Source organism: Brachypodium distachyon, chromosome 1 (genome assembly GCF_000005505.3).
Source record: "Brachypodium distachyon strain Bd21 chromosome 1, Brachypodium_distachyon_v3.0, whole genome shotgun sequence".
In the NCBI taxonomy this organism is placed as follows: Eukaryota; Viridiplantae; Streptophyta; class Magnoliopsida; order Poales; family Poaceae; genus Brachypodium; species Brachypodium distachyon.
In genome coordinates this window covers 10,677,179-10,699,979 of record NC_016131.3, presented here as the reverse complement: position 1 = coordinate 10,699,979, position 22,801 = coordinate 10,677,179, and the positions used below count along the sequence as shown (strand labels likewise).

Genomic DNA, 22,801 nt, shown 5'->3' with positions numbered 1-22,801 from the left:
GCAACTTAGTAATTTGAAGAACGGGAAGAAAGAAGGAAAACTATCATCTCGAGTTGGTGCCATTTGCTTTGGTTGGTGTACTCGTTGTTGGCGTTTAGGCAGACAGATTGGAGCCGTGGAGTGTAGTGATGTCGTTTAAAACTGTGCAGCGCCCTTAATGGTGCAGGACTTTTTTGTGTAGGCTTGTAGGGTGTCCAGTTGGGCTGCCTCTGCAAAGGTTGGCGAACTGATGTAGTACTAGTATATCTCTTGATAATACTATATGGTTCCCTAGACACTGATAATTGGCAGTAGTATACGCTAATTAATAGTAGCTCTTATCACTTCACCACACACTGTTTTTTTTCAGTGGAAAACGGACAAAAAAAGTTGACAACCTCGCCTTGTGTAGTACAGTATCTTTCTCTTTTCCAAGTATTATTAGTAGTACTCCCAGCTATTATATTGTACTAGACGACGTCCGCACGTTGTTGCGGAAATTTTTAGTTAACATACGTGAGCCCACGTTGTTTAGAACATCCATGAGTGAAAAGTAGCAACAAAGAGAGTCTTCAGTGAAAATGTATAATGAAATTGTATGATAGATTGTAGATTCTTCACTTAGTGGAAACAGCTTGATGAAAAATAGCATGCATGCAGGTGCAAAAAAAAATGAGTTTTTCACTAAATAGTATCCAGTGAAAATGTATAATGGAATTGTACGATAGATTGCAGATTCTTCGCTTAGTGGAAATAGCTTGATGAAAAGTAGCATGCATGCATGTGCAAAAAAAAAATGAGTTTTCCACTAAATAGGTGTGAATAAATTAATGGTGTGATGATGTGGCATGCTTGCATGTTGAGAGAAATCAAGTAGTGGGTTTCTCTTGCTTAAATATAGAAGATTAGGAGTACATGATTATTTGGTACTCACAGATAAAAATTTATCTTGTAATGTTGGCGGTGCGAACAAACATTTGGGACTGACCACCGATTGGGCCCTTGGCTACAGGATGAATACGCATGTTTAGACAGTGGGCGCATGCATGGGTCGAACCCAAGTTGGCATGCAGGAGCAGAGATGTTGCAATTTGACGGGTGTGCGTGCGTTTACATGAGGCCGATCGAGATCGATCGGCGAGACAAGACTCACTGGGCAGGGAATATGTTGCCCTCTTGGGATTTGTCGGTCAGCGGAACAAAACCATGAGCTCATCAACCGCGACAGCGACGACACGGGGGCCACGCACAACACAACGGAAACGGGCGCGGCATCCTTTTGGCGAAAAACGCGACCCCCCCCGCAGATGCGCCCTGTCGTCGAAGGAGACGTGGACTGCGTCGTCGCCTGGGCGGCCGGGCCGGACAGGCGGAACCGATGCCATTCGCCGCTGCCGCGGCTTGCCCCGGCAGAGGCTGCTTTATTCCCCGCGGGCGGATCACCGGCGCCCGCTGTTGCGGGATTCCGCCGGTACTGTGAAAACTGTACGTGTGGCTCATTCGGTTCCGTTGCATTGCATGGATGGGACGGACTAAGGTCTAGATTGGGAGGTGATTGATTTGATCTGTTTGGCGAGGGACCGGGCGGGCCGGGGACGGGATACGATGCTCTGCTCCTTGTCGTTGGGCACATATCTCGTCCTCGTCGTGGCTGTGGCTGCGCTCATGTTTACTCTGGGATTTTCAGACTTGATGAAAATTGGATGGTGGACGCGGCGAAGATCGAAAATACTCCAATCAAGAACAGGTAAAGAAAATGTGATTGTGGTACTACTACTACTACAAGTTTGTGCTTAACATCGGCTCAGCAAACAACCTATTTCATCCGATCCGGGTGCTCAAGAGATCGTAAATATATTTAGCAAATTAATTAAAAAGCGGAATATGTTGACTGATTTTAATTTGTAAATTGATGGCTATAATTGCCCTTTTTTAGTTAAAGATAAATCAACATGCTTGGTTGTTGGATCTTAATCCAATGATAACGTGTGGGAGAGGAGGGAGTAGTGGGAGATAACACTTAGATGGGTCAACAGAAATTTTAAGTATTTTGTTTTTAAAAATAGTCGTCTGAGATAAAACCACATCCATATTTTTTTACTAACCCATAAAAATTGTTTCGTACCAGGGCAGAGACAGTTACCGGCAACGGCCTGATGCGTGAAGAAATTTTATTTGCTAAATTTGAAGGATTTTGAAATTGGTCCGGGACTTTGTTCCTTAATTATTTCTTTTCAACTTCTATATAGTACACTGGCGTTGGTCATGGCTAAATCCTTTCTCCATCACTGGTTTTTTTACATCATTCTAAAATCACGCACAACTTGGTCGACTTATAACTCATAATTTGTTGTTTTTTCATATGACCTGGATATAGCAAGCTCAGCTAAAAAGTGATGCTCATGAATTTGTGCCTTGTTTAAGTGTACTCGTACGAGTGTACCGTTTCTTGGTGACACGCCACGTACTACTACTTAACGCACGATAAAGTTGTTGATATATGATTTCCAAAGGGACATAAGTATATGTGCAAAGTATGTGTATGCTCCGAGGCGACCCGACGAAGGGAATTGCATGCCGTTGGCCTTTGCGCAGAGCCTTGCACCAGAAAAAGTGGCCTTTTTCGCCGGACGGCTTGATTGCCATCCGCGGCAACTCACAGCAGCGAGGGGGTGCCTGGTACGTACGTTTTGAGTTAGTTAGTCTGTGGCGCCTTTCGATTTAAGTAAAGGGCAAGGACGATTGCCTCGAACTGAGGTGTGTCTTGATTTTCCCTAACAAGATACTACCAAAGTGCTAAATCATATATTCAGTACGAAGGCACGATGGCTAATCAGCTCGTTCAGTTTTAATTGCACAGGGTAACCAATCCGGGTGAAATTCAGGCGAAAATATGATCCAGCAGTGCAGTGACCGCAGTAGTAGGAACTATCATCCCGGCCAGCCAGTAATTAATGGACAAATGGCACGTACACGTACTCCGTACGTACGAACCTTCGGTGTTATACCATGCATAGCGCATGCCATGCAACGTGGCAGGTCCACGTGGCCAGCCATGACAAACCTGGCTCTAGCTAGCTAGCTTCTCCATGCTGCGCATCAGCTAGCTCAGCCCGCGCGCGTTTCGTCCCTATAAAACCCCCCGGCAACCACCTTCTCCGAACGCGCAGACCTCCATTAGATAAACCAAACCAGAGTTCTAATTCTTCTATCCATCCAACGAGACTCGAGAGCAGAGCAAAACAAAAACACCGCGCGCGCCTAGCTTCCTCCGATGGCCGCTCCCATCGCCGCGTCTTCTTCGTCCCCACCCAAACCTCCAAACGCCGCCATGCTCCAGCCGGCGCCGTACCTCCCCGACTCCACGCCAGCGCCCAACTCCAGCTCCAGCTCCAGCGTCAGCTCCGCGAGCAGCAGCAGCAGCAGCACGGCTAGCGGTAGCACTCTCCCCGACGGTAGCCGCTCCTCCACCTTCTCCGTGGACGACTCTGCCGCCACGGCCACGCCAGCCTCCTCCCCGCCGCGCCCGCACCGCGCAGGCGAGGTGGCCTGGCTCCCCATCCGGGCCGCCTCTGCCTCTGCCCCTCTGGGCCCGCGCGACTTCACCCTCGTCCGCCGCGTGGGCGCGGGCGACATCGGCACCGTGTACCTCTGCCGGCTCGAGTCCGAGGGGAGCAACAGCAAGTCCTCCGCCTACGCCATGAAGGTGGTGGACCGGCGCGCGCTGGCCAGGAAGGGCAAGCTGGGCCGGGCCGACGCCGAGAAGCGCGTGCTGCGGCGGCTCGACCACCCGTTCCTGCCCACCATGTTCGCCGACTTCGACGCCGCGGGCACGAACTATTCCTGCGTCGTCATGGAGTTCTGCCCGGGCGGGGACCTCCACTCGCTCCGCCACCGCATGCCCGGGCGCCGCTTCCCGCTGGCGTCCGCCAGGTTCTACGCCGCCGAGGTGCTCCTGGCGCTGGAGTACCTGCACATGATGGGGATCGTGTACCGCGACCTCAAGCCGGAGAACGTGCTCATCCGGGGCGACGGGCACATCATGCTCACCGACTTCGACCTCTCGCTCGAGTCCACTTCCTCGCCCGCGCTCGATGACGACGACGACGAGGAAACCGGGATGATGCCGATCCCGGCGTGCTTCCCCGAGGTGCATCTCCGGAGGCTGATGAAGTGGAGGCGCCGCGCCGCGCCCCCCAGGCCCAGGCCGCGCCCTCCGCGGTTCGTGGCGGAGCCGGTGGACGCGCGGTCGAGCTCGTTCGTGGGCACGCACGAGTACGTGGCGCCCGAGGTGGCCAGCGGCGGCGGGCACGGCGCGTCCGTGGACTGGTGGGCGTACGGGGTGTTCCTCTACGAGCTGCTCTACGGGCGGACCCCGTTCGTGGGGGACACCAACGAGGCCACGCTCCGCAACATCGTGCGCCGCCCGCTCCAGTGCCCGCCGCTCCTCGTCGGCTCCCAACCGCACGCCGCGGAGGCCGCCGCCGCGCGCGACCTGATATCGCGGCTCCTGGACAAGGACCCGCGCACGCGCCTCGGGTCGCGGCGCGGCGCCGCGGACGTCAAGGCGCACCCGTTCTTCAGGGGCCTCAACTTCGCGCTGCTCAGGTCCTCGACCCCGCCCGTCGTGCCGCCGCCCGCCGCGCTGCACCAGCACTGCAGCACCAAGGCGGCGGCGCCCTCGCCGGACGTGCAGCAGCTGTTCGATCAATTCTGAGATCAATCATTTTTTTTTTCTGCTGCACGTCGTCGTCATCGTCCAGCAGTCCAGCTGAGGCATGCGCGAATTAACCAGCTAGTAGCGTTGATAATAGAATCTTGTTGACTAATTACCCCTCCGCTGTACAACGTACGCACTGTTAATTATTGATGATGATTGATTAATTTAAATTACCGAGCCAGCCGCCAGCTCTTTGCTAACCTTGATTAGTTGATTATATTATGTCGGCATGATCGATCCATCGTCGATCTATGACCACCTGGTGACGGATCGAGCTTAGCTATACTAGACGATTATTGCATCGAAGGTCGCGTGATTAACTAGCTGGCACTAAGCGCGTCTTCTTACCGGCCGTTAAACAAGTGGGTACTGAGTTCGGACTCAAATTTGGATGATTTGTTTTAAGGGTGCGTGTTCGAGTACAGGCTGATGGTTACCGATCTCAGTTGAGCTGTCACTAGGATGTAGGCGGCGGCCTGTCTTCGGTTTGTCCATGGCCATCATCAGCACTACATTGTTCTGTTGGTAAACTGCAAAACCCAACCGAATGCGAAACTAGAATGATTGGAGCCTGACCGCTCGTCACGTCCACACAGATCGGATCACCTACCGTCCACTTTCCGTTCTACGGCTTGAGCTTTTGGGTAAACTCATCAAATCAACCATGAAACTCAATGTGGTATCCCAGCACAATATGTCTGCATAGCAACAAATTGTGCTCTAAGTTGCTCTCTCCAACTGGAGAATGAGCTTTTGCCATGGTTAATTTACACCGCAACAAGAGAAATAAGAGGTCTGCACCTTTTGCTGGAGGATGAGCAACGTTAAACGCTCGCGAGCACAACAATTACGTACTCAGATGCCCCCAAAAGAGGTGGTTGCCGTGAAAACAATGATGTTGATCTATCATCTTTCTACGTACATAGAACATTTTCAGGGTTTTCATGGGTACATTTGTTTATTGACTTGTCAGAAAAAATGTCCTGTATATAATGAAGAATATCAGTAGTTCAGTACTGCAAGTAGTCAACCTCAATACTCTCCATCATTGCACGCTCAATTCGCTTAGTTTCTTTCATGAAAGAAAATAAAGCTTAATGATCCGAAAGGGACAGAAAATTCGGTATCTAATTAGCTACTAGCTAGATGGATGCCAGTCAAGGAGTTCAGAAACAACAGTCTATATGAGTGACGATTGCTATCATATACACGGTGACGAAGAAGTTAGTGAAAATGGTGTTTGAACATTGACGAAAACGTGGTGGAAGTTCACAGAGGAAGGCACGCACAGGCTTGTTCTAATTGTTTTTGGCTGTAACGAACGATGTAAATTAAGCGTATTCGTGGGTTGATAAAGCACGTACACGTTCTGTTTTCAGAAAGAAAATCTATCTATTCCCTGGCAAGCTACCTAGGACATCCATCCCTCGACGCACATGGCATTCCATAGACGACGATCATTCCTCTCTGTAGCTAGCGTGTGGGGCGGGCACATGTGTACACTTGTATTTTAGCCCCCAGGCATGTTAGTTGCATCACAGCACGGAATGCTACTCGCTCACCAGTCACCACTCATGTTACACCGGTCACTGGTCACATTACATACATGCATATGCATGGATTGGATGCTTGTTCCCTCTGTAGATCTATGATGCATCCGACGATGTTGACGCCATGAAAACCGGTCGATGGACAGGGAATTACGGAAGGTAGTAGCAGGTCCCTCCCGCATGCAGATGCGGCCAATGCAATGGCACTATGGCGTACAGTACTATCTGTCTGCATCTACCGTTGCAGTGACAGCCAGCTTCGTTAGTCGTTTTGTATGCTGTGAGGTGGGCGCGCGCGGCGCGTACGTACCAGATCGAGGAGACGACCACTCATATGGGCTCATGGGATGGCATGGCATGGCACCGCCCGGCCAGCAGCCGGCAGGTTTTCGCCGCTGGTGGTCGCGGCCACGTTTGCTGCCTCCCGTGCTTGCCGGCCGGCCGGACCGGGAGGTGAGACACCGCCATCGCTAGCTCGCTTCCATCCGCGTGAGCCGTGTCTCATCTGCCGCGCGCTGCCGATCCTATCTTATCGCGCGCCATTCCTCGACCCCAAACGTAGGTAACGTAACGTAACCGAGCGCGCGGCCTGGTGGTCTCCGATCCGACACTCCGTATCGTAACAGATCCATGGACGTTTGTCGCCCCGCCCTGGTCCTTAATTCCCCGGGTTCACGGGTCCGTGTCATGCATGCAATGCATGTTGCCGCAAACAGCCTAAGCCGGCAGCTAGTACACTGTGAACCCAACTATGAGAGTATGTAAAATGCACGCGTACGTTATATCTTTCTTCAATTTGTTTTCCCCGGACCAGAAAATTAGTCATACGGAGTACGTAAAGTTCATCAGGCAGCACGCGTTGAAACTGTGAAGTTGAATCATGCATGCACCATGGATAAGAAGCGAGAAGGCCGGATCGGTGCATATATATATATATATATATATGCATGCATGGAGCTCTGTCAGAGCTCCAATCTTATCCGGCGCCGGTACGTACGTATACAAATGTCAAATGGTGATAAAACAGTAACTACTATGAAAACGGTCGTGCATCAATCAGCGCTTGCTCATGGTTAAACTAAGGTAGCAAAGCTAGTAGTAGAAGCATTCAAGATCTTGATGATTCAAGCTCGCTCGCGTGCAGCTAGCGCGCGCTTTATTCCACGGACACAAGAAAAGCTGCGGTGTTCATCATTAGCCGGAGTGGCAGCTGAATTCACTCTATCATCATCGTTACCTTTACAGACAATAGATTGTGATGTTACGGGAAACGTTGCTTACCCCTGCCGTGGCAGGTGGCAGAGGCACCCTTATTCCCTTAAATATCCTTTTGTTATTTGTTTTTGCGGGGGACGCACTCTTAAGAATCTGTCAGTGACATGGGAACGTCCCTGAGACGTAGCAAAAGGAATTTTTGCTCAATTGTCTTGTCTCCCTGGCAAGGTTCCCTCCAGATCGAACGCCAGAAGTAGCTTGGTGGATGTCCAGAAGGTGCACGCCAGGTTGCATTTTCCCCAATGGCATTGGCAGAAAAGACTTAGGTCCAATTGCACTGACAGAAAGTCTAAGCATGTAACTTTAGTTCCCGTCCCAATTGATTCTTTTTTTCTTTTTCTTTTTATACTTACCCGTTTTGATTTTTTAAAATTTATTTGGAGATTCAAACGAACTTCAATATTTGTGAAATTTTGACGGTAAGTTTAGAATTGTGTTATCCACCTATAGTAAAAAAACAATTATTTGGAGCAAATTTGAAATTCTAAGATTTATTTGAATTCGAAATTTGTTTAATTCAAAGAGGGTTCCTCCCATAAAGTTGCATGCATTTGAATTGGAACTAAGTTTTTCCGCCAATTCCATTGGACCTAGGTCCCTCAGCCAGGCCACTTTTGACAAGGGGTGGTGGCATTTCTGTCAAAAATGTTGGTCAGGGCGCCAACTGAGAAAAAAATTCTAGCAAAAGACGATACAACCTTGTGAATTCTGTTTCTGATCGCTAGGCAGGTAGGAGTAGCTCCTATATGGAACTTTTGTCACTTCGAGGGGAAGTTCGCGCAGCTTGCAGGCCGGGGGTAGCTGGTGCTACAGCTTGAAGGGCATGGACTGCAGAAGCTATTCGGATTTGATTGGTAGCTTGTGCCCTCCCCAAGTCTCCGATGTTAAAGATTGATGGAGCATTTTGGACTTCAGCTGCATCTTAAATCGACTTCAGCCAGTGTTTTGCTTTGCTCTCGATGTTGATCTCATCCGTCCATCTGGTCTCCAATTAGTTGTGTCAGAAATATAAGCGTATAATGGAACCGGTTATTTGGTACCGGATCATCCAATTTTTTATTTTTGACGAGAGAATACATACCAAGCCACCTCAAAAATCATGTACTCCTTCCCATCCAATAAGTCTAAAATCTTAGGCTTTGTTTGGATGTAGACATTGAGAGGCTTGGCATTGCATTGGTTTCAATGCCAATATCACAAGATATTGATATTGATATTGAATGGCAATATTTTTGTTTGCATGTTTAGGTATTTAGAGTCCAAACTTGATATTAAGGTTGAATGCCATATCCTGTTTGGATGGTCAATGTGATGAATTGCATTTCAAATATACTATGTATAACATTTCAAATATATTTGAATAACTATATATATACATGACAATAGAAAATGACAAATAAATATTATGTAAAATGGTAGCATCATTTTATAACTTTCCAAAAACATGGAAAATATACACAATGCTGTAATCTTGACAATGCAGGCAAAACATTGAAGTCTTCCTAACCTGCAGAGAGAAAAGATATATCTGCAGAGAGAAAAAAGAGATGAGAGGGTGGTCAGGTCAGAGAGAAAAAAGAACATACTGATGAGAAGAATTAATCATCGTGACTGGAATCGAAATCTCCCATCGCTTTTAAGTAGTGTGCTTGCTCAGCACACGCTGTTGGACATGCGCCGGAGGCAAGAGCTGGGTCAAGACGCGCCCCGAACCTGCAGAGAGAAGGGAGATGAGAGGTTGGACGCCGGGAGGGAGGGCCGTTGGAAAGGGAGGGGCGGGAGGCCGCCGGCGCCGTGCCCAGTTGGAGGAAGGCTGAGCTTCTCCCTAGGGCGCCGCCGCTGCTTTGGGTGGAGGTGCGCCTACCGGCGCTGCGCCCAGCCGGAGGAGGAGGATGGCGGGCAGCGGGACGGTAGGTCGTGGGTCAGGCGCCGTAGAAATTACACGCTGGCACAGAAACGAGAGAGATGAGAAGAAGGGCGAGGTCGTCGGGCGCGGGGCTGCGGCAAGGCAGGAGAAGACCACCGGCGTCGGAGGAGGAGGGAGGAAGGGCGCTGCTACCTGCGCCGCAGCCGCTGGCACCTCGTGTGGGAGGGAAGGGAACGAAGCACTGAGGCAGGGAATCGAGGGAAAAAAAGAAAATTGCTTCCAGCTAGGGTCGAACCCGGGTGTTGTCGAGCCGTTCAGAATGCCAAGCAATGTCGAGGCATACCCCTTGGAATTGTGCCATCGGGGTTTTGTACTACGAGACCAGACGCACCATATCGAGTCCGAATGCGTAGATCGAATACTTTGACGAGCCAAACGGGCTGAATCGTGGTATTCGGGACATGTCCAATACCAATATCTGATATCAAGAGTCAATGCATACGTCCAAACACAGTGTTAGAGAAGTCCGGACATATACAATTTTCTGCACAATAACCAAATGTGAACGAAGGGTGCATTCGAGTCGTGCCTCTACAAACCCCAAGCCCAAGGCTGACCTTTTTTTTTCTTTGCGAGAAAGCCGCGAACTCCCCCCCATACAGGTCAGTGATATGTATTCCGTGTATACGGTCCAAACTAAAGCCCAAGAAGGCTCAGCCTGCAACTTCTTAACGAGCCCATTCCACAGTTTCGGCCTTTCGGGTAGTCCAATACAACCCAGTCCAACTGTGCAACGCCCCAATAACTCTCAGGAATACATTCGCCCAAATCCAAAACCCTAGCTCCACCACAGCGCCTCCGCCGCCTCTCGCCGTCATACGCATCCTCCTCCCCGCCGCGCTCTGCGGGAGTCTCCCAGCTATCTCTCGCGGAGCATCTAAGGTGCATGTAGGAGAAGATGGCTCTAGCAATCTCTATGGAAGCCATCGATGCGAGGGCGCGGGAGCTGGGGATCGACATCGACTCCGTCGATGTCGACTCCATCACCCTTCCACCCGGCGAGGACTTCGATATCCTCAGGTAGCCACCCCCCGCATACCATCTCTGCTTCCGACCGTTAAACCGTAGCTCATGCTGTTCTGCGCTTTTTGGTAGATGGCATCACCTGTTTTATTTGCGTTACACATCTTTGTTTCATCCGGACTCAAGCCTCTGCTCTAGGATAGTTAGCTTTTGTGCGGCGGATTCTAACGGTTAGTAGTTTTTATATAAAAAATGCTTGCTTTGCTAACTGTTAAATAGTTTCTGGCGTGTCTTCACTGCTTTATGTTCGCTGATGCGATTGTTTTGATATATTTATATATAGAAGAGTTTGATTGCATGTCTAACTAGGTTCTGATATGGTTAGCCCCTTGCGTTATCTAGCTGTGTTTGCACAAACATGTGTTGCGGTTTTGGTAATGCAATTGGTCTTTTACTGCTTTAATGCAGTGTTGTGGTGCTGATATTCTTATCTTCCACTAATTTTGTGGAGTAAGGCATGATCAGTTAAATATTAGGCTAGCTACATCAAAGGATAAGCAGGTTTGAGGAGAATGACTATATCTGCTATCCATTTTCTGCACAACGTGTGAAACTAAATCTGCGTCATCTTCACATAATATACCCATAGTTTTCCTGTCAGAGCATTTCTTGATTTTGTTATCTATGTTGCCATTTGATCATGATACGCAGTGATGACGAGGATTTACTTCACAATGAGGATCTTCCAGAGCTTGAAATGGGTTTTGCAAACATTATTGTAGTGGATAATCTGCCTGTTGTACCCCCAGAGAAGTATGAGAAGCTGGAAAATGTTGTACGCAAGATCTATAGTCAAATTGGTGTGATCAAAGAAGGTGGGCTTTGGATGCCTACGGACCCAGAGACAAAGAAGACCCTTGGCTACTGCTTCATTGAGTATAATACCCCACAGGTATTTTGCTTCTTGTCAGTTACTTTTGTTTTTATGTCAGCATGATGTATCGAGGCATTGGCTTAAAATTCTGTTATCTTTGCAAGTCAGATATATTCTGTCTACAAGAATTGTAGTGAGGCCATTCTATCCAAATAAACAAGTGATAGTTCTGTGTCGTAATGCTGCCACCTTCCATTTATTCATGCTGGCTATGTTTTTGGATTAGTTGCTCCTTGAAGTCTTGGAATATTAACTATTTCTTGGCCATGCTTGCCTACGGGCTGTTATTGGCTTGTCAACTTGTGCTGTAAACTTGTGCCGAAGATCTGACACTTCTGTTCTTTGTTTTACATACTATAGTTGTTGTGCTGCGATTGGGCAGCTTGCAATGGTTAGACTAATGGTGGGAAGGGAAACCATATTTGATTTGGACATTTGGTCCAGTTTGTTTGATTGCTTCATGGTGATTGTTAAACATTAGTATTTTTCTGTAGAAAGATGCTTCATCTGAGTAAGAATTTTTTTGCCCTTCTGCTCTTGCTGGATTTTTAGCACATTATTGTCTATAACTGTCGTGATCTGACCTAGTTTCATTGGATATCAATCCAAAATGAACCCCTCACAATCAACAAGTACTTGAAAGGGTTTAGAAAATAATTTGAGTACATAAGTGGGACATAAGACACTACTTTCCACAACTGCAAGGGAAAAATGTGCGAAAATTATGATCGTGTCACCTTTTTCTTGGCCAATATTGTATGTGCTTTCAAATTATTCATATCCCTCTTGGATGATTAGAAGATGGTTATTTGACTTTGTGCCAGGAAGCTGAACTTGCTAGAGAGAAAACAAATGGGTACAAACTGGACAAGTCTCATATATTTGCTGTTAATATGTTTGATGACTTCGATAAGTACATGAAAGTCCCTGATGAATGGGCGCCTGCTGAAATCAAGCCATACACTCCGGGGGTACGTTTGATTTGCTTTCTACCCTCACCAAGTTTATTTCTCTTTTTTGGCAATATCATTGTTGACATAACCAGAATTTTCATATAACATCAACTGCTGCATCTGCAGGAAAATCTACTTAAGTGGCTAACTGATGAGAAGGCCAGAGATCAGTTTGTGATCCGCGCTGGTACTTTCACAGAAGTGTACTGGAACGATGCTAGACGGGCAATGCCTGAGCTTGTGTACCAGAAACAGGTACTTCATGTTATTTTTAGATTTACTTCTCGGAGAACTAAGCTCATGACGGGCTCTTCAATAAATTGAATAAAACAATGTTTTTTTGTATGCTTCTTTTCCAGTATTGGACGGATAGCTATATTCAATGGTCCCCTCTTGGAACACACCTGGCAACAGTGCATAGGCAGGGCGCTCAGGTGTGGGGCGGTGATGATAAGTTTGTTCGTCTAATGCGCTTTGCTCATCCACAGGTACTGATTTGTGGTAACACTAATTTCTAGGTGATATCAAATGTTATTTTTGCTGACAGTTGTCTGTGACAGGTGAAACTGATTGATTTCTCTCCTGGTGAGAAATATTTGGTCACATATAGCAGCCATGAGCCCAGCAACCCTAGGGACACACATGTAAGAGAATGCTGTAGAAATTTCTTGTCTGTACACATGTTGTTGCCTATCTGACTACCATTGTTATACTTGTAGAGGGTTGTGCTAAATATCTTTGATGTAAGGACTGGAAAAGTTATGCGTGACTTTAAGGGAAGTGCTGATGAATTCACTACTGGTGGAAGTATTGGTGTTTCTGGTGTTTCGTGGCCTATTTTCAGGTGAAATACTACTGTTGTACTAAGTGCTTGCACAAACTTATCAGATTGTCATGGTTGGATGCTTACTATAGTTTTGTGTTTTTAAGGTGGGGCGGTGGAAGAGATGATAAGTATTTTGCTAGACTGGGGAAGAATGTCATATCTGTCTATGAGACTGAGACGTTCTCTCTTCTTGACAAGAAGTCCTTGAAGGTAGAAAATGTTGTGGACTTCAGTTGGTCACCCACTGATCCTATCATATCCCTGTTTGTGCCTGAATTGGGTGGTGGAAATCAGCCTGCCAGGGTAAGTAAAAATTTCTGCAGCTAGCTCTTTTGAGCTGTGAATTCAGTTAATATTGAAGTCTAAAATATTTGCTTTGTGTTCAAAGGTAAGTCTTGTGCAAATTCCTGGCAAAGAGGAGGTGCGACAAAAAAACCTTTTCAGTGTAAGCGATTGCAAAATGTACTGGCAAAACAATGGAGAATATCTTGCTGTCCAAGTAGATAGGTACACAAAAACAAAGAAGAGCATTTACACTGGGTTTGAGCTGTTCAGAATCAAGGAACGGGATATCCCAATTGAGGTATTTGAGTTGGACAACAAGAATGACAAGATAATTGCCTTTGCATGGGAGCCCAGAGGTCACCGCTTTGCTGTCATTCACGGTGATGGGCCCAAGCCTGATATAAGTTTCTACACCATGCGCACAGTCAACAATGTGAGCCGTGTGTCCAAACTCACCACACTTAAGGGCAAGCAGGCTAATGCACTATTCTGGTCTCCTGCTGGGCGTTTCATTGTTCTTGCTGGGCTGAAGGGTTTCAATGGCCAGTTGGAGTTCTACAATGTTGATGATCTTGAGACCATGGCAACAGGAGAGCATTTTATGGCGACTGACATCATGTGGGATCCCACTGGAAGGTGCGCTTATTATTACTATCTAAAGGGTCGAGCAATAATCATCTAGTAATAGGATATAGGAATACATCCTAAACTCAAGGAATATACATTCTCAGCTAGAATCGATGAGATTATTAATTGTTTCATCTCTTAAAATACTTGCCCTCTAGTTAGAGCCTTAAAGGGAAATTTGAATTACTATTGGATGAAACCAACAAACGTTATAGTGTGCTTAAATTACCGTACATTGATTTGATTTCCTTCTAATTTAGTGGAACTGAATAGTTTTGTAACTTCCTTGTTCAGATTTCTTGCAACTGCAGTTACCTCGGTCCATGAGATGGAAAATGGTTTTCAAATTTGGTCCTTCAATGGCAAGCAAATTTACAAGGTGTCAAAGGATCACTTTTATCAGGTAGAGATTCCATCCTTTGTTGAATGAATGCACGTGTATTATCACGGTAGTACTGCTTTGTCATGTACTTAATTTGATATCACAGTTCCATTGGCGCCCAAGGCCACCGTCACTACTTACACCAGAGAAGGAGGAGGATATCTCACGAAACCTCAAGAAGTACAGCAAGAAGTACGAACAAGAGGACCAGGACGTTTTCAACCAGGTGGGTGAGCAGGAGCGGAAGAGACGGACACAGCTTCAAGAGGAATGGGAAGGATGGGTTGCTAAGTGGAAGCAGCAGCATGAGGAGGAGCGAGAGTACAGGATGGCGCTTAGAGGTGGGGAGGACAGTGAGAAGGAAGAAGAAGGTGAAATCAAGGAGATTGAGGCGGAGGAGTTGTTGAATGTCACAGAAGAAGTCGTTTCCTTCGACCAGGATTAAAGCACTTGAAAGCTTATGCTAGTCTCTTCTGCTGAGGTCTCTTTGCCATTGTGTTTAGTTGTTGTCGCTTTGCAAAATAGGCTCTGTGGATCAAGCGCATAATTTGTCGATCTTTGTACTAATGCGCTGTACACTTGTCATAAATTTACCAGGCATGTTTCAAAAAAATCAAATTTTGTAGTTGGAATACTAACAGCCAGTTTTGCACTGTTACAAGATTTGGCCCATCTGTGATTTTGAAGTTCCCTCAAATTTGCGGTCCTGAAGTTTCATTTGTTCCAGTATTCAACTCATGACTTCTAATCTATTTTCCTCTAAAAAAAAGACTGATAATCTATTTTTCTTTTTGGTGCTGTTTGATAGCTTACGATTGTTTTGATAACTTGGCTGCACTAGTTTCTTTGAATAAATTACGCTGCTGGCTCGTAAACTTGTGGCGCTGGGATGATTTACTCAGCAAACTCGTATCCTCGATTTAATCCACCAACTTGTTTTGTGGAAACACTTCCGAAAACAAACACATCTCTCCCAATACTAATACTAGCTGCCATAGGATGACACCTTAGAGCTCAAATAGCAGACGGAGTAGAAGAAAGCTGGAGTAATTAAACTTTAAGAAGTTTGGGGTTAGCATGAAACTGAAACATTTTATATTTAGAAACGGAGATGACGTCAATTTTTGTCTTGGCCGGAAGTTGAAGCTTTGCAATTCCCCCCTTCATCATTGTAGGAGAAAGCAACAGGCGACCAGCACTCGAGGGAAGAACTAACAAGACTGGCCATGCTGAAGTGATCGGAACCAGCCGGGAGAGGGGCGTAACCAAGAAGGGTGCTAGTACGCATATCGACACGGAGCAAGTAGTGCACAGTGGTTGGAATGGATGGCCAATGCAAAATAGATGACCTGGTCTTCCAGCACGCTCAGGAAGGGGAACATGGGTGCCATGTCCATCGGCAAGCCGTGCCTCCTGAACTCCGCCTCTTTCCACAGGCTCCCCAGGGTGACCTGGGCTTCCACAGTCCAACAACTCGAATCCTCCGTTAGTCTCCAGAGCGTCAACTTGCGGTCCTCAAGATCCACACGCTCAAGGAAGCCGTCGATGGAGACAAGCCTGATGGACTGTCAGCACCCGATCCGATATTACAAGATGAACTCGATTTGATCTAGATTTGGAATATTTGTTTAGCTGTGATTAACCTCCCATCCACCCACACAGCGACTTCGATCATATTCCAGTTCTATCCTAACCAAGTCCTGCCGTAAGCCAAGATTACGGGCTTCACATGAGCCACTCTCGGCCATGTTCCTCTGTAGTCGTAGGGCCCATGTCGAGGTCGCTGACATGGACCCACTGACGCAGCCCAATGTTCGGTAGGCTCTCGGCTCTGTTGTTAGTTGTTACGACATCTCTGTCGAGGCAACTGTCGTGGCAGCACCCAATGGGGGGCAGGGGTATGGAGTAGAGATCCACGGGATGAATGTCGTCGGAGAGAAGCGCGTCGCAGTCGCAGTACATGAAGCCGCGCAAGAGATCCCCCCAGTAGCCGCGGCCACCGGAGGAGAACACCACGTCCGCGTAGAAGGAGCTTTTATCAGCGAGCCACCGCTCGGCGAACCCGAACCTTGCCGCCTTTACCACGTTCCACGGCGAGCCGGATGACGACGACTGCGACACGAAGAGAACGTCCCGCCATTGGTGGATCCCTTCGTCGGAGACGCAGACGATTTCCTGCGCCTGGACGACCAGGGCGTAGGACTTGTCCTCCGCGTCGTGGGCATGGCGGCGCGCGACGAGGAATGCGAGTCGAGGGTGTCGTAGATGAGCAAGACCCGGCGGTGTAAACTCTGTGGGAAGGTCGATTCGAGAACGATGAGGTTCTGGTCGATGGTTTGGCTGGCGGTGGCTACGCTGCCGCCTCCGAGGGTCAGGGAGGACAGATCTGGCGCGACGGCGAGGTGTGCTTCGAGCTGCAGGGAGCGCACCACGGGATCGGCGTCGCCCTCGTCGTCGAACCCGGACGCCAGCCGTCGTTGTTCGGCTCCGAACGCACGAAGGCTTTGAAGAGGAACAGGGAAGGCGCAGGCTGAGGCATGGCTCAACCGCTCAAGTCTTGATCGCGGATCTTCCAGGTATGTATGTCGAGGAATAGAGACGGCAGCCGCGGGGCTCGCTATGTTCAATAGAATCCGCGGTTCCTCGTCTCACGGTGGAATTGGCGGGCTGCCGCCGAATGCTGGCGATAATGTGTCTCTGAACCGCACGAATTCTCGTCTTCTTTTCTTGTTGGAAACAACTCTGCCGCCTGCGTGGTAGCAAAACGAAAAAACTTTGCCATTGGCAGATCCTAGGTTTGTACACCAAGGTCTTAGTCGAAAGAGCTTAATTGACTTTTCAGTTCAAAATTTTGCTCAATCTCAACAGAACGTCTAGGAATGAAATGTATGGAATCAACACAAAATAGGATAGACTATCAATAACTTATTGATTTAGTCAGAACAATTTCTATGGAGGAAATACAACTAAATGCAGGATGTTCCACAGAAACATAGACCGAATTCATACACAAGTGGAGCTGTGCTTCAATCTGAAATAAGCTAATGACATATGGATTATTCGGGGGGATTATTCTGGCAACATAATCTACAACGGTACCATGGAAACTGCTGAAACATACCCCAAAAACCGATGTTGCTGATACAGGACCGTTATTGGGTCCTACGATGCTTACCTTATTACAGATCGATGAAGATACGCAGGCCATCATGAGCTAATTGCACTTGTATTCCTTCTCTATTATCATAGGAGTTAACACATCAGACATGCTGAGAATAAATATAAGGAAATATAATGTAGACGTTCAACCAGACGCGCACCTGCGAGACCATTCTGCCAAAATTTGGTTTTCTCTGTCATGTTCAAACTCATGATTCATTCCAATCAGCAGAGCTTTCTTAGGGCATATCCTCTTGACGGCATCCAGACTCTGTAAGAACTATACCGCGTTACCATCCATAAATGCAACTGCTGGTTCAAACTACATATAGGCTCGGTTCAAATATCGCAGAAGACCGAATTAAATCGAAATTAACCTCAGTGAAGGTAAGATGGGTACTGCGAGCATTTCCCTGTTCAAATATCGCAAAAGACCGCATCAGCATGTGTGAAAGATTTGCAATTTTTCGGATGATGAACATATGCAGCGGGCTTACCACCCCATGCAACCGGTTTGTTTCTAGTATAAGAAGGTCAAGTTGTCCAGTACCAGATTTCGAAATTCCTGCGGCAACATGCTGAATCAAGGATGCATTTCAATAAGAAATGGAGCAAATCGACCATGATTTATGAGAATGTACAGCACAAGCTAGAAGGACTATTATTTTCAACCTGTAACCATTATTTTCTTTAGCAAAAAAAAGAATGGTTAACATGGATGCAAATAACGATCCTTCTAGTTAAGAATGATTGATTACATGGTTGCAAACAACAGTCCTTCTAGCTATTCTTTGTTTTTACATTCTTATGGACCCTAGTTGATTTAATATATCCAGCAATGTGACTACCATGTGATTTTCCAAATAACATTCTAAAATATATTTTTCTGCAAAGGTCAACCAAGAATGTCTCCCTGCTGCCACATTTAATGCTCTCAAGCAAAAGGGATTCAAATTATCAAGATGAAGAATGATAGGCATAGAGAAACCATACTGTGCTCGGTTCTAGGGAGAATTCTTGAGACATCAGATAAATATGCAACTCTAGCTTTCCTCCCAAATAGGAAGCCTAAACAAATATAATCGTCTCCGTGCATGACCTGAATTGAGAAGTAGAGAACAGTAAGCTGACCGCACCAGAAAGTAAATATAGCAAGATCAAGCTAGCCTTTCACAACACAAGGGTTGTGTGTCTTATACTGGCAAGGGCGCAAACTCTAGCCCTGATGATACAAATGGTTTGTCAACATCAGGCTCAATTATCGTCCAGTCGAGTTTAGCGACTCTGGCAGCTTCATCGCTTTCCTCCAGCTTTTGCTTCATCAAATATGGGAATCTAGCTGCGACACTGCAAAATGAACAGATGTTACCTGATACATGGTTTGATGACTGATATTATCATGGTAGTCCATTCGAAAAGCTAGGGCGACCTGTCCATTGTGAATTGGGTGAGGAAAATTGGAATTGGATCAACATCATTTTTATGGTCACTTGACTGTACCACCCAAACATCGGCAAGTCCTAAGACCGCATCTGCATGCTCATGAGTCAGAATAATCTGCACTGCAAAGAAACAGACTTAGTCTTGCCATGCATACATTTGGATTGATACATTTGGAAAGATGACCACGAATACCTCACCGAGTCAACAGAAGGAACTTTGTGGTGAACAAACCACCGGAGAACTTGTTCTCTAAAGGTCTTGCCAATATCAATTAGAATGTACTTATGTGTGCCATCGTTGTGGCAGCAGTCTATCAAGAGGGATGTGTTGCATCTGAAAGCAAGTATACAGATTAAGACAAGATGAACTGATGAACCATGTTACAGCATTAGCACCATTGCCACAATTATGTTGGTTGTTGCGGTCGCTCTTTGAAAACAATCTTATTTTTCTATTTACTTTGATACAACAAATACTCGTTTTGGAGTCACAAGAATTCACAAGTGTTTCCCTCAATTTTGTAGGCTTCACATTGCTACACAGACAACACAAGAATGGAAAACTAACTGCAAGAACGGTACATGAAAAAACGCTAAAACCAGATATGACGGAACAATACTGGTCACTGTAAATGGATCTCATACTTTATTCAGAGTCCATGGTAGGTTGATCTGATGCTACAAGTTGACTGCCTCTTTGATTCGCAAGATTCTTTTTAAAGAAAAAACAGGAATATTAAAAGTGTGGTATTGGAATGTCATGACATGTTGCTTCCTACAGGAAGAGAAAACACAGAAATAAGCAAAAGAAGTTGTTAGATTGCAGCATAGGAAAACACATGAATTCTAATGAGGATTATCTACTTGGCATAGTTGTCATAGAACTAGAGGATATTTGTTTTTAGGGAAAAACAGTAGATCAGTGATCTACTACCAATATATTAATAAATGGGGTGGTTATGTACAATGGAAAACAGAAAAAAAAACATGAAGGATTCAATCCATGTTTGAAATGAGGCATGTCTTTCTTTTAGCTCTATGGAAGACAAGATTGAGCTCATCTTTGAATATTCTACTGCATCTGTATAATGAGGGAGTCACAGCATTGAAAATGATGTCGTTTCGGGACTTCCATATGCTCCAGGAAACCAGAGTGGTGATTGAACTAGGAATTCTCCAAGAGATTCGACCACCTATATAATTCCTTTGAAATTGCTATGAATCAAATAACCCTGATAATTTGTCAAGAACATGTATAATCCAGCACTCCACTAAGCCAATTAAAAAAAAATTGTAGGCTAAACTGAACGGCGAAACAAAATTGAAGACATGATACATAAGTGGTTTGGTTCGAAGGGCGGGGGTGGACGCAAAAGCATGGAGCGCACCTGTAGTTGGGGTTCCGGTCCGGCGGGAGGGTGAGGGCCTGGGAGCAGACGGCGCACGGCGGCGTGGACGGCTGGATGAGGCACCGCGTGTCGGGCAGCGCGCCGGAGCAGCCCGTGCCCAGGAAGATAAGCGACGACGCCTCTCCGACTCCGGTAGGAGCTGCGGCTGCAGGCTCCATCGATCGCTGATCGCTTTGGCCGTTTGGCGTCTCCTCGGGGAAGAGAAAGACTCTGCTTCCGGTGGTGGGTCGTTATGGTCTGGTTTGTTTATTGTTGGCGAATGGCGACGGTGTTGGCGGGAGTGGTTTCCTTCTTCTCTCGCTTTCTCAATTGTGCTTTGCCTTTGGAAAATCTTTAGTCCGTTGTAAAGTTTTCTTTCCCAAAAAACCTCATCGTCCAGTCACCATGATTTTGACGTTTTGCTGAAATGTCATCCCTAATTTATACTAAATCAATGATACTTATTATGAATCGGAGGGAGTACCTTTCAACAATTTCGAGTGGCAAAAATTTGCATGGTTTACACACGGAGGAGTATAATGGTAAAAGTTGGAATTTTTTGACTGGGCGTATAATTTACAACAAGACCAATTTCATTTGGTTTTGTTAAACGTATCCCCGCATCTAAATATGCATGTACGGTCGTGTCAAGCACCGGCACGATCTAACCGGGCAAAAGAGTCGATCGATCCTACGTACGCACGCCCCATACATACAGGAGGAAGAAGACGACGTCCATCTTCACACACAGCGCGCTTCTCAGGTATAAAGCACCCCACCCAACGGCGATCGATGGCAGGTAGCGCGTGTACTGGCCGGGGACGATCACCTCCGTGCCTCTACGACGTCCACAAGCGAGCGAAGCAGCCGGAGAGGCACGCGAGGAGGCTGCGCGCGGAGCCGGCGAGCGCCTCCGCAAAAGCGCACGACGACTCGCCGCTCCTGGGGCAGCAGGCGGCCGGGCGGCGCAGCAGCATGCGGCGGCGCTGCATTACGCGGCGCCAGATCCGGCTGAGGCAGCCGCGGTGGCGCGGCGTGACGACGATGGCGGACTGGAGGTACGCGGACGCGGCGTGCTTCAGCAGCTGGTTGCGGATGGTGATGTTGGAGGTGTCGAAGTCGTGCACGTCCGACGTCCCGAAGCTGCTCCCGCTGCGGCTTCCGCCCCCGCCCCCGCCAGGGGAGACGAGCACGTCGCGGAGGCTCGTGTACTCGACGCCGCCGCCGCCGCCGCCGCTCCCGCTGCTCGCGCTGCTGCCCCAGCTCGTCGGCCGGGACCGGACGGCGCGGGGCGGCGGCGGCGGCGAAGAAGGGGCCTCATGGGCGTCAATGTCCATGCAAGTAATGGTGGTGATGGGTCGAATTCCGGAGGTCGTGGTCTTGTTTAGATGTGGATGCTAAAGTTTCAGAGAGAGAGAAAAAAAAGGACAAGGTTAAAGAACTTCTTTTGGTCTTCTTATTTTCTGAAGGCTGTGCCTAAATGTAGGAGCTGGTTTTATTGACCTGGCCAAAGGTGGCAAATGCAAACAGGCAAATAATAGTCTGCTTCATGCTCCGCGTGACAGGAACGTTAAAAACAGGAAAAGCATACTGAGTTAATACCATAGGAGGAATAACACAAGTTCAATGATCACAATTCACAAGCTGTTTTGACCATCTGAGCTGTTCCGAACTTCAGTAAGCAAAGATTGGCGGAATATTTTTCGAGAAAACGCAAAAACCTTGCGTCTCGATGCATTGATAGATAAGAAAAAGTTATTTACAAGATCGCGAAGGACCACACCCGATTACAACACAACACGCCTAAATATGATCTGGAAGCAACAACGCCCTCAGACCCACTGCTCCCGCCCGAGACCATTGGCGAGCCTCCGCCTTGACCTCGTCGAGGAGGGAGGCGATGCTGGGTAGAGAGTTGTTGAAGACCGCAGCGTTGCGGTGTTTTCAGATTGACCAAGTTGTTAGCATAACCAGCGACGTAGTGCCTTTCTGAGCCGATGAAGGGGAGGATCGGATCGCTTCCAGCCACCAAGCTGCAAAAGGGACGCCGACGGTCCGGGGGGGGGGGGGGGGCGCAGGTGGATCGGATCCAAGAGAGGATCTCATGCCAGATGGAGCGCGAGAATGGGCAGTCGACCAGTAGGTGGTTCATGGTTTCCAAGGACTGATCACACGGCAAACATCTAGGGGCGTGCGGCAACCCGTGGCATGCCCTTCGCTCAGCAGTCCAGCAGCGGTCTTGGCAAGCCAACCACAAGAAGAATTTGAAAAAGGGGGGGGGGAGCCTTCCAGTTCAGCTTCCCTCCCAAGAAGAGGGCCTCATAACACGACTTGGAAGAGAATTGTCCGTCAGTTGTCCATCTCCAACAAATGGCATCAACCTCGTCCGAG

At 47.5% G+C, this 22,801-nt stretch overlaps 4 protein-coding genes across 7 annotated transcripts; 2 read left to right on the top strand and 2 right to left on the bottom strand.

The window, feature by feature from the left end:
- The first annotated feature begins 3,125 nt into the window (after window positions 1–3,125).
- Window positions 3,126–4,899, top strand: LOC100824875 (protein kinase PINOID). Its single transcript, XM_003561932.4, has one exon. It carries the CDS (start codon window positions 3,254–3,256, stop codon window positions 4,694–4,696), a length of 1,443 nt encoding a protein of 480 aa, XP_003561980.1. The 5' UTR covers window positions 3,126–3,253; the 3' UTR covers window positions 4,697–4,899.
- A 3,964-nt stretch (window positions 4,900–8,863) lies between these two features.
- On the bottom strand, window positions 8,864–20,698 carry LOC100827621 (putative hydrolase C777.06c). Of its 4 annotated transcripts, none has more exons than XM_024456529.1 (10): window positions 20,411–20,698; window positions 19,221–19,356; window positions 19,010–19,137; window positions 18,780–18,927; window positions 18,574–18,679; window positions 18,078–18,145; window positions 17,958–17,993; window positions 17,742–17,851; window positions 17,597–17,658; window positions 8,864–9,052 (listed from the first exon to the last, which is right to left on the bottom strand). In XM_024456529.1, exons 1-9 carry the CDS (start codon window positions 20,587–20,589, stop codon window positions 17,601–17,603), a joined length of 969 nt encoding a protein of 322 aa, XP_024312297.1. In that variant the 5' UTR covers window positions 20,590–20,698; the 3' UTR covers window positions 8,864–9,052; window positions 17,597–17,600. The 4 variants fall into 4 exon arrangements, with proteins under 4 accessions (XP_024312297.1, XP_010232150.1, XP_010232146.1 ...); XM_010233848.3 differs by lacking the exon at window positions 8,864–9,052 and adding an exon at window positions 17,248–17,462; XM_010233844.3 differs by lacking the exon at window positions 8,864–9,052 and adding an exon at window positions 17,248–17,452 and having other exon boundaries at window positions 20,411–20,697.
- Window positions 10,190–15,118, top strand: LOC100822093 (eukaryotic translation initiation factor 3 subunit B). The gene is made up of 11 exons (XM_010233855.3): window positions 10,190–10,471; window positions 11,126–11,366; window positions 12,173–12,319; window positions 12,428–12,556; window positions 12,661–12,789; window positions 12,862–12,945; window positions 13,021–13,145; window positions 13,232–13,430; window positions 13,516–14,048; window positions 14,334–14,442; window positions 14,528–15,118. Exons 1-11 carry the CDS (start codon window positions 10,350–10,352, stop codon window positions 14,864–14,866), a joined length of 2,157 nt encoding a protein of 718 aa, XP_010232157.1. The 5' UTR covers window positions 10,190–10,349; the 3' UTR covers window positions 14,867–15,118.
- A 113-nt stretch (window positions 20,699–20,811) lies between the features above and the next one.
- On the bottom strand, window positions 20,812–22,030 carry LOC100827320. Its single transcript, XM_014897106.2, has one exon. It carries the CDS (start codon window positions 21,745–21,747, stop codon window positions 21,250–21,252), a length of 498 nt encoding a protein of 165 aa, XP_014752592.1. The 5' UTR covers window positions 21,748–22,030; the 3' UTR covers window positions 20,812–21,249.
- Window positions 22,031–22,801: the final 771 nt, after the last annotated feature.

Coding starts and splice junctions, on each gene's coding strand:
- LOC100822093 (XM_010233855.3), top strand. CDS start 10,350: ATGGCTCTAGCAATCTCTATGGAAGCCATCGATGCGAGGGCGCGGGAG. Junction 12,557..12,660: donor AGCTTGTGTACCAGAAACAG/GTACTTCATGTT, acceptor CTTCTTTTCCAG/TATTGGACGGATAGCTATAT. Junction 12,790..12,861: donor TGCGCTTTGCTCATCCACAG/GTACTGATTTGT, acceptor TGTCTGTGACAG/GTGAAACTGATTGATTTCTC.
- LOC100827621 (XM_024456529.1), bottom strand. CDS start 20,589: ATGGAGCCTGCAGCCGCAGCTCCTACCGGAGTCGGAGAGGCGTCGTCG. Junction 19,138..19,220: donor AAGTTCCTTCTGTTGACTCG/GTGAGGTATTCG, acceptor TTTGCAGTGCAG/ATTATTCTGACTCATGAGCA. Junction 17,852..17,957: donor CCCATCTTACCTTCACTGAG/GTTAATTTCGAT, acceptor TAGTTCTTACAG/AGTCTGGATGCCGTCAAGAG.
- LOC100824875 (XM_003561932.4), top strand. CDS start 3,254: ATGGCCGCTCCCATCGCCGCGTCTTCTTCGTCCCCACCCAAACCTCCA.
- LOC100827320 (XM_014897106.2), bottom strand. CDS start 21,747: ATGGACATTGACGCCCATGAGGCCCCTTCTTCGCCGCCGCCGCCGCCC.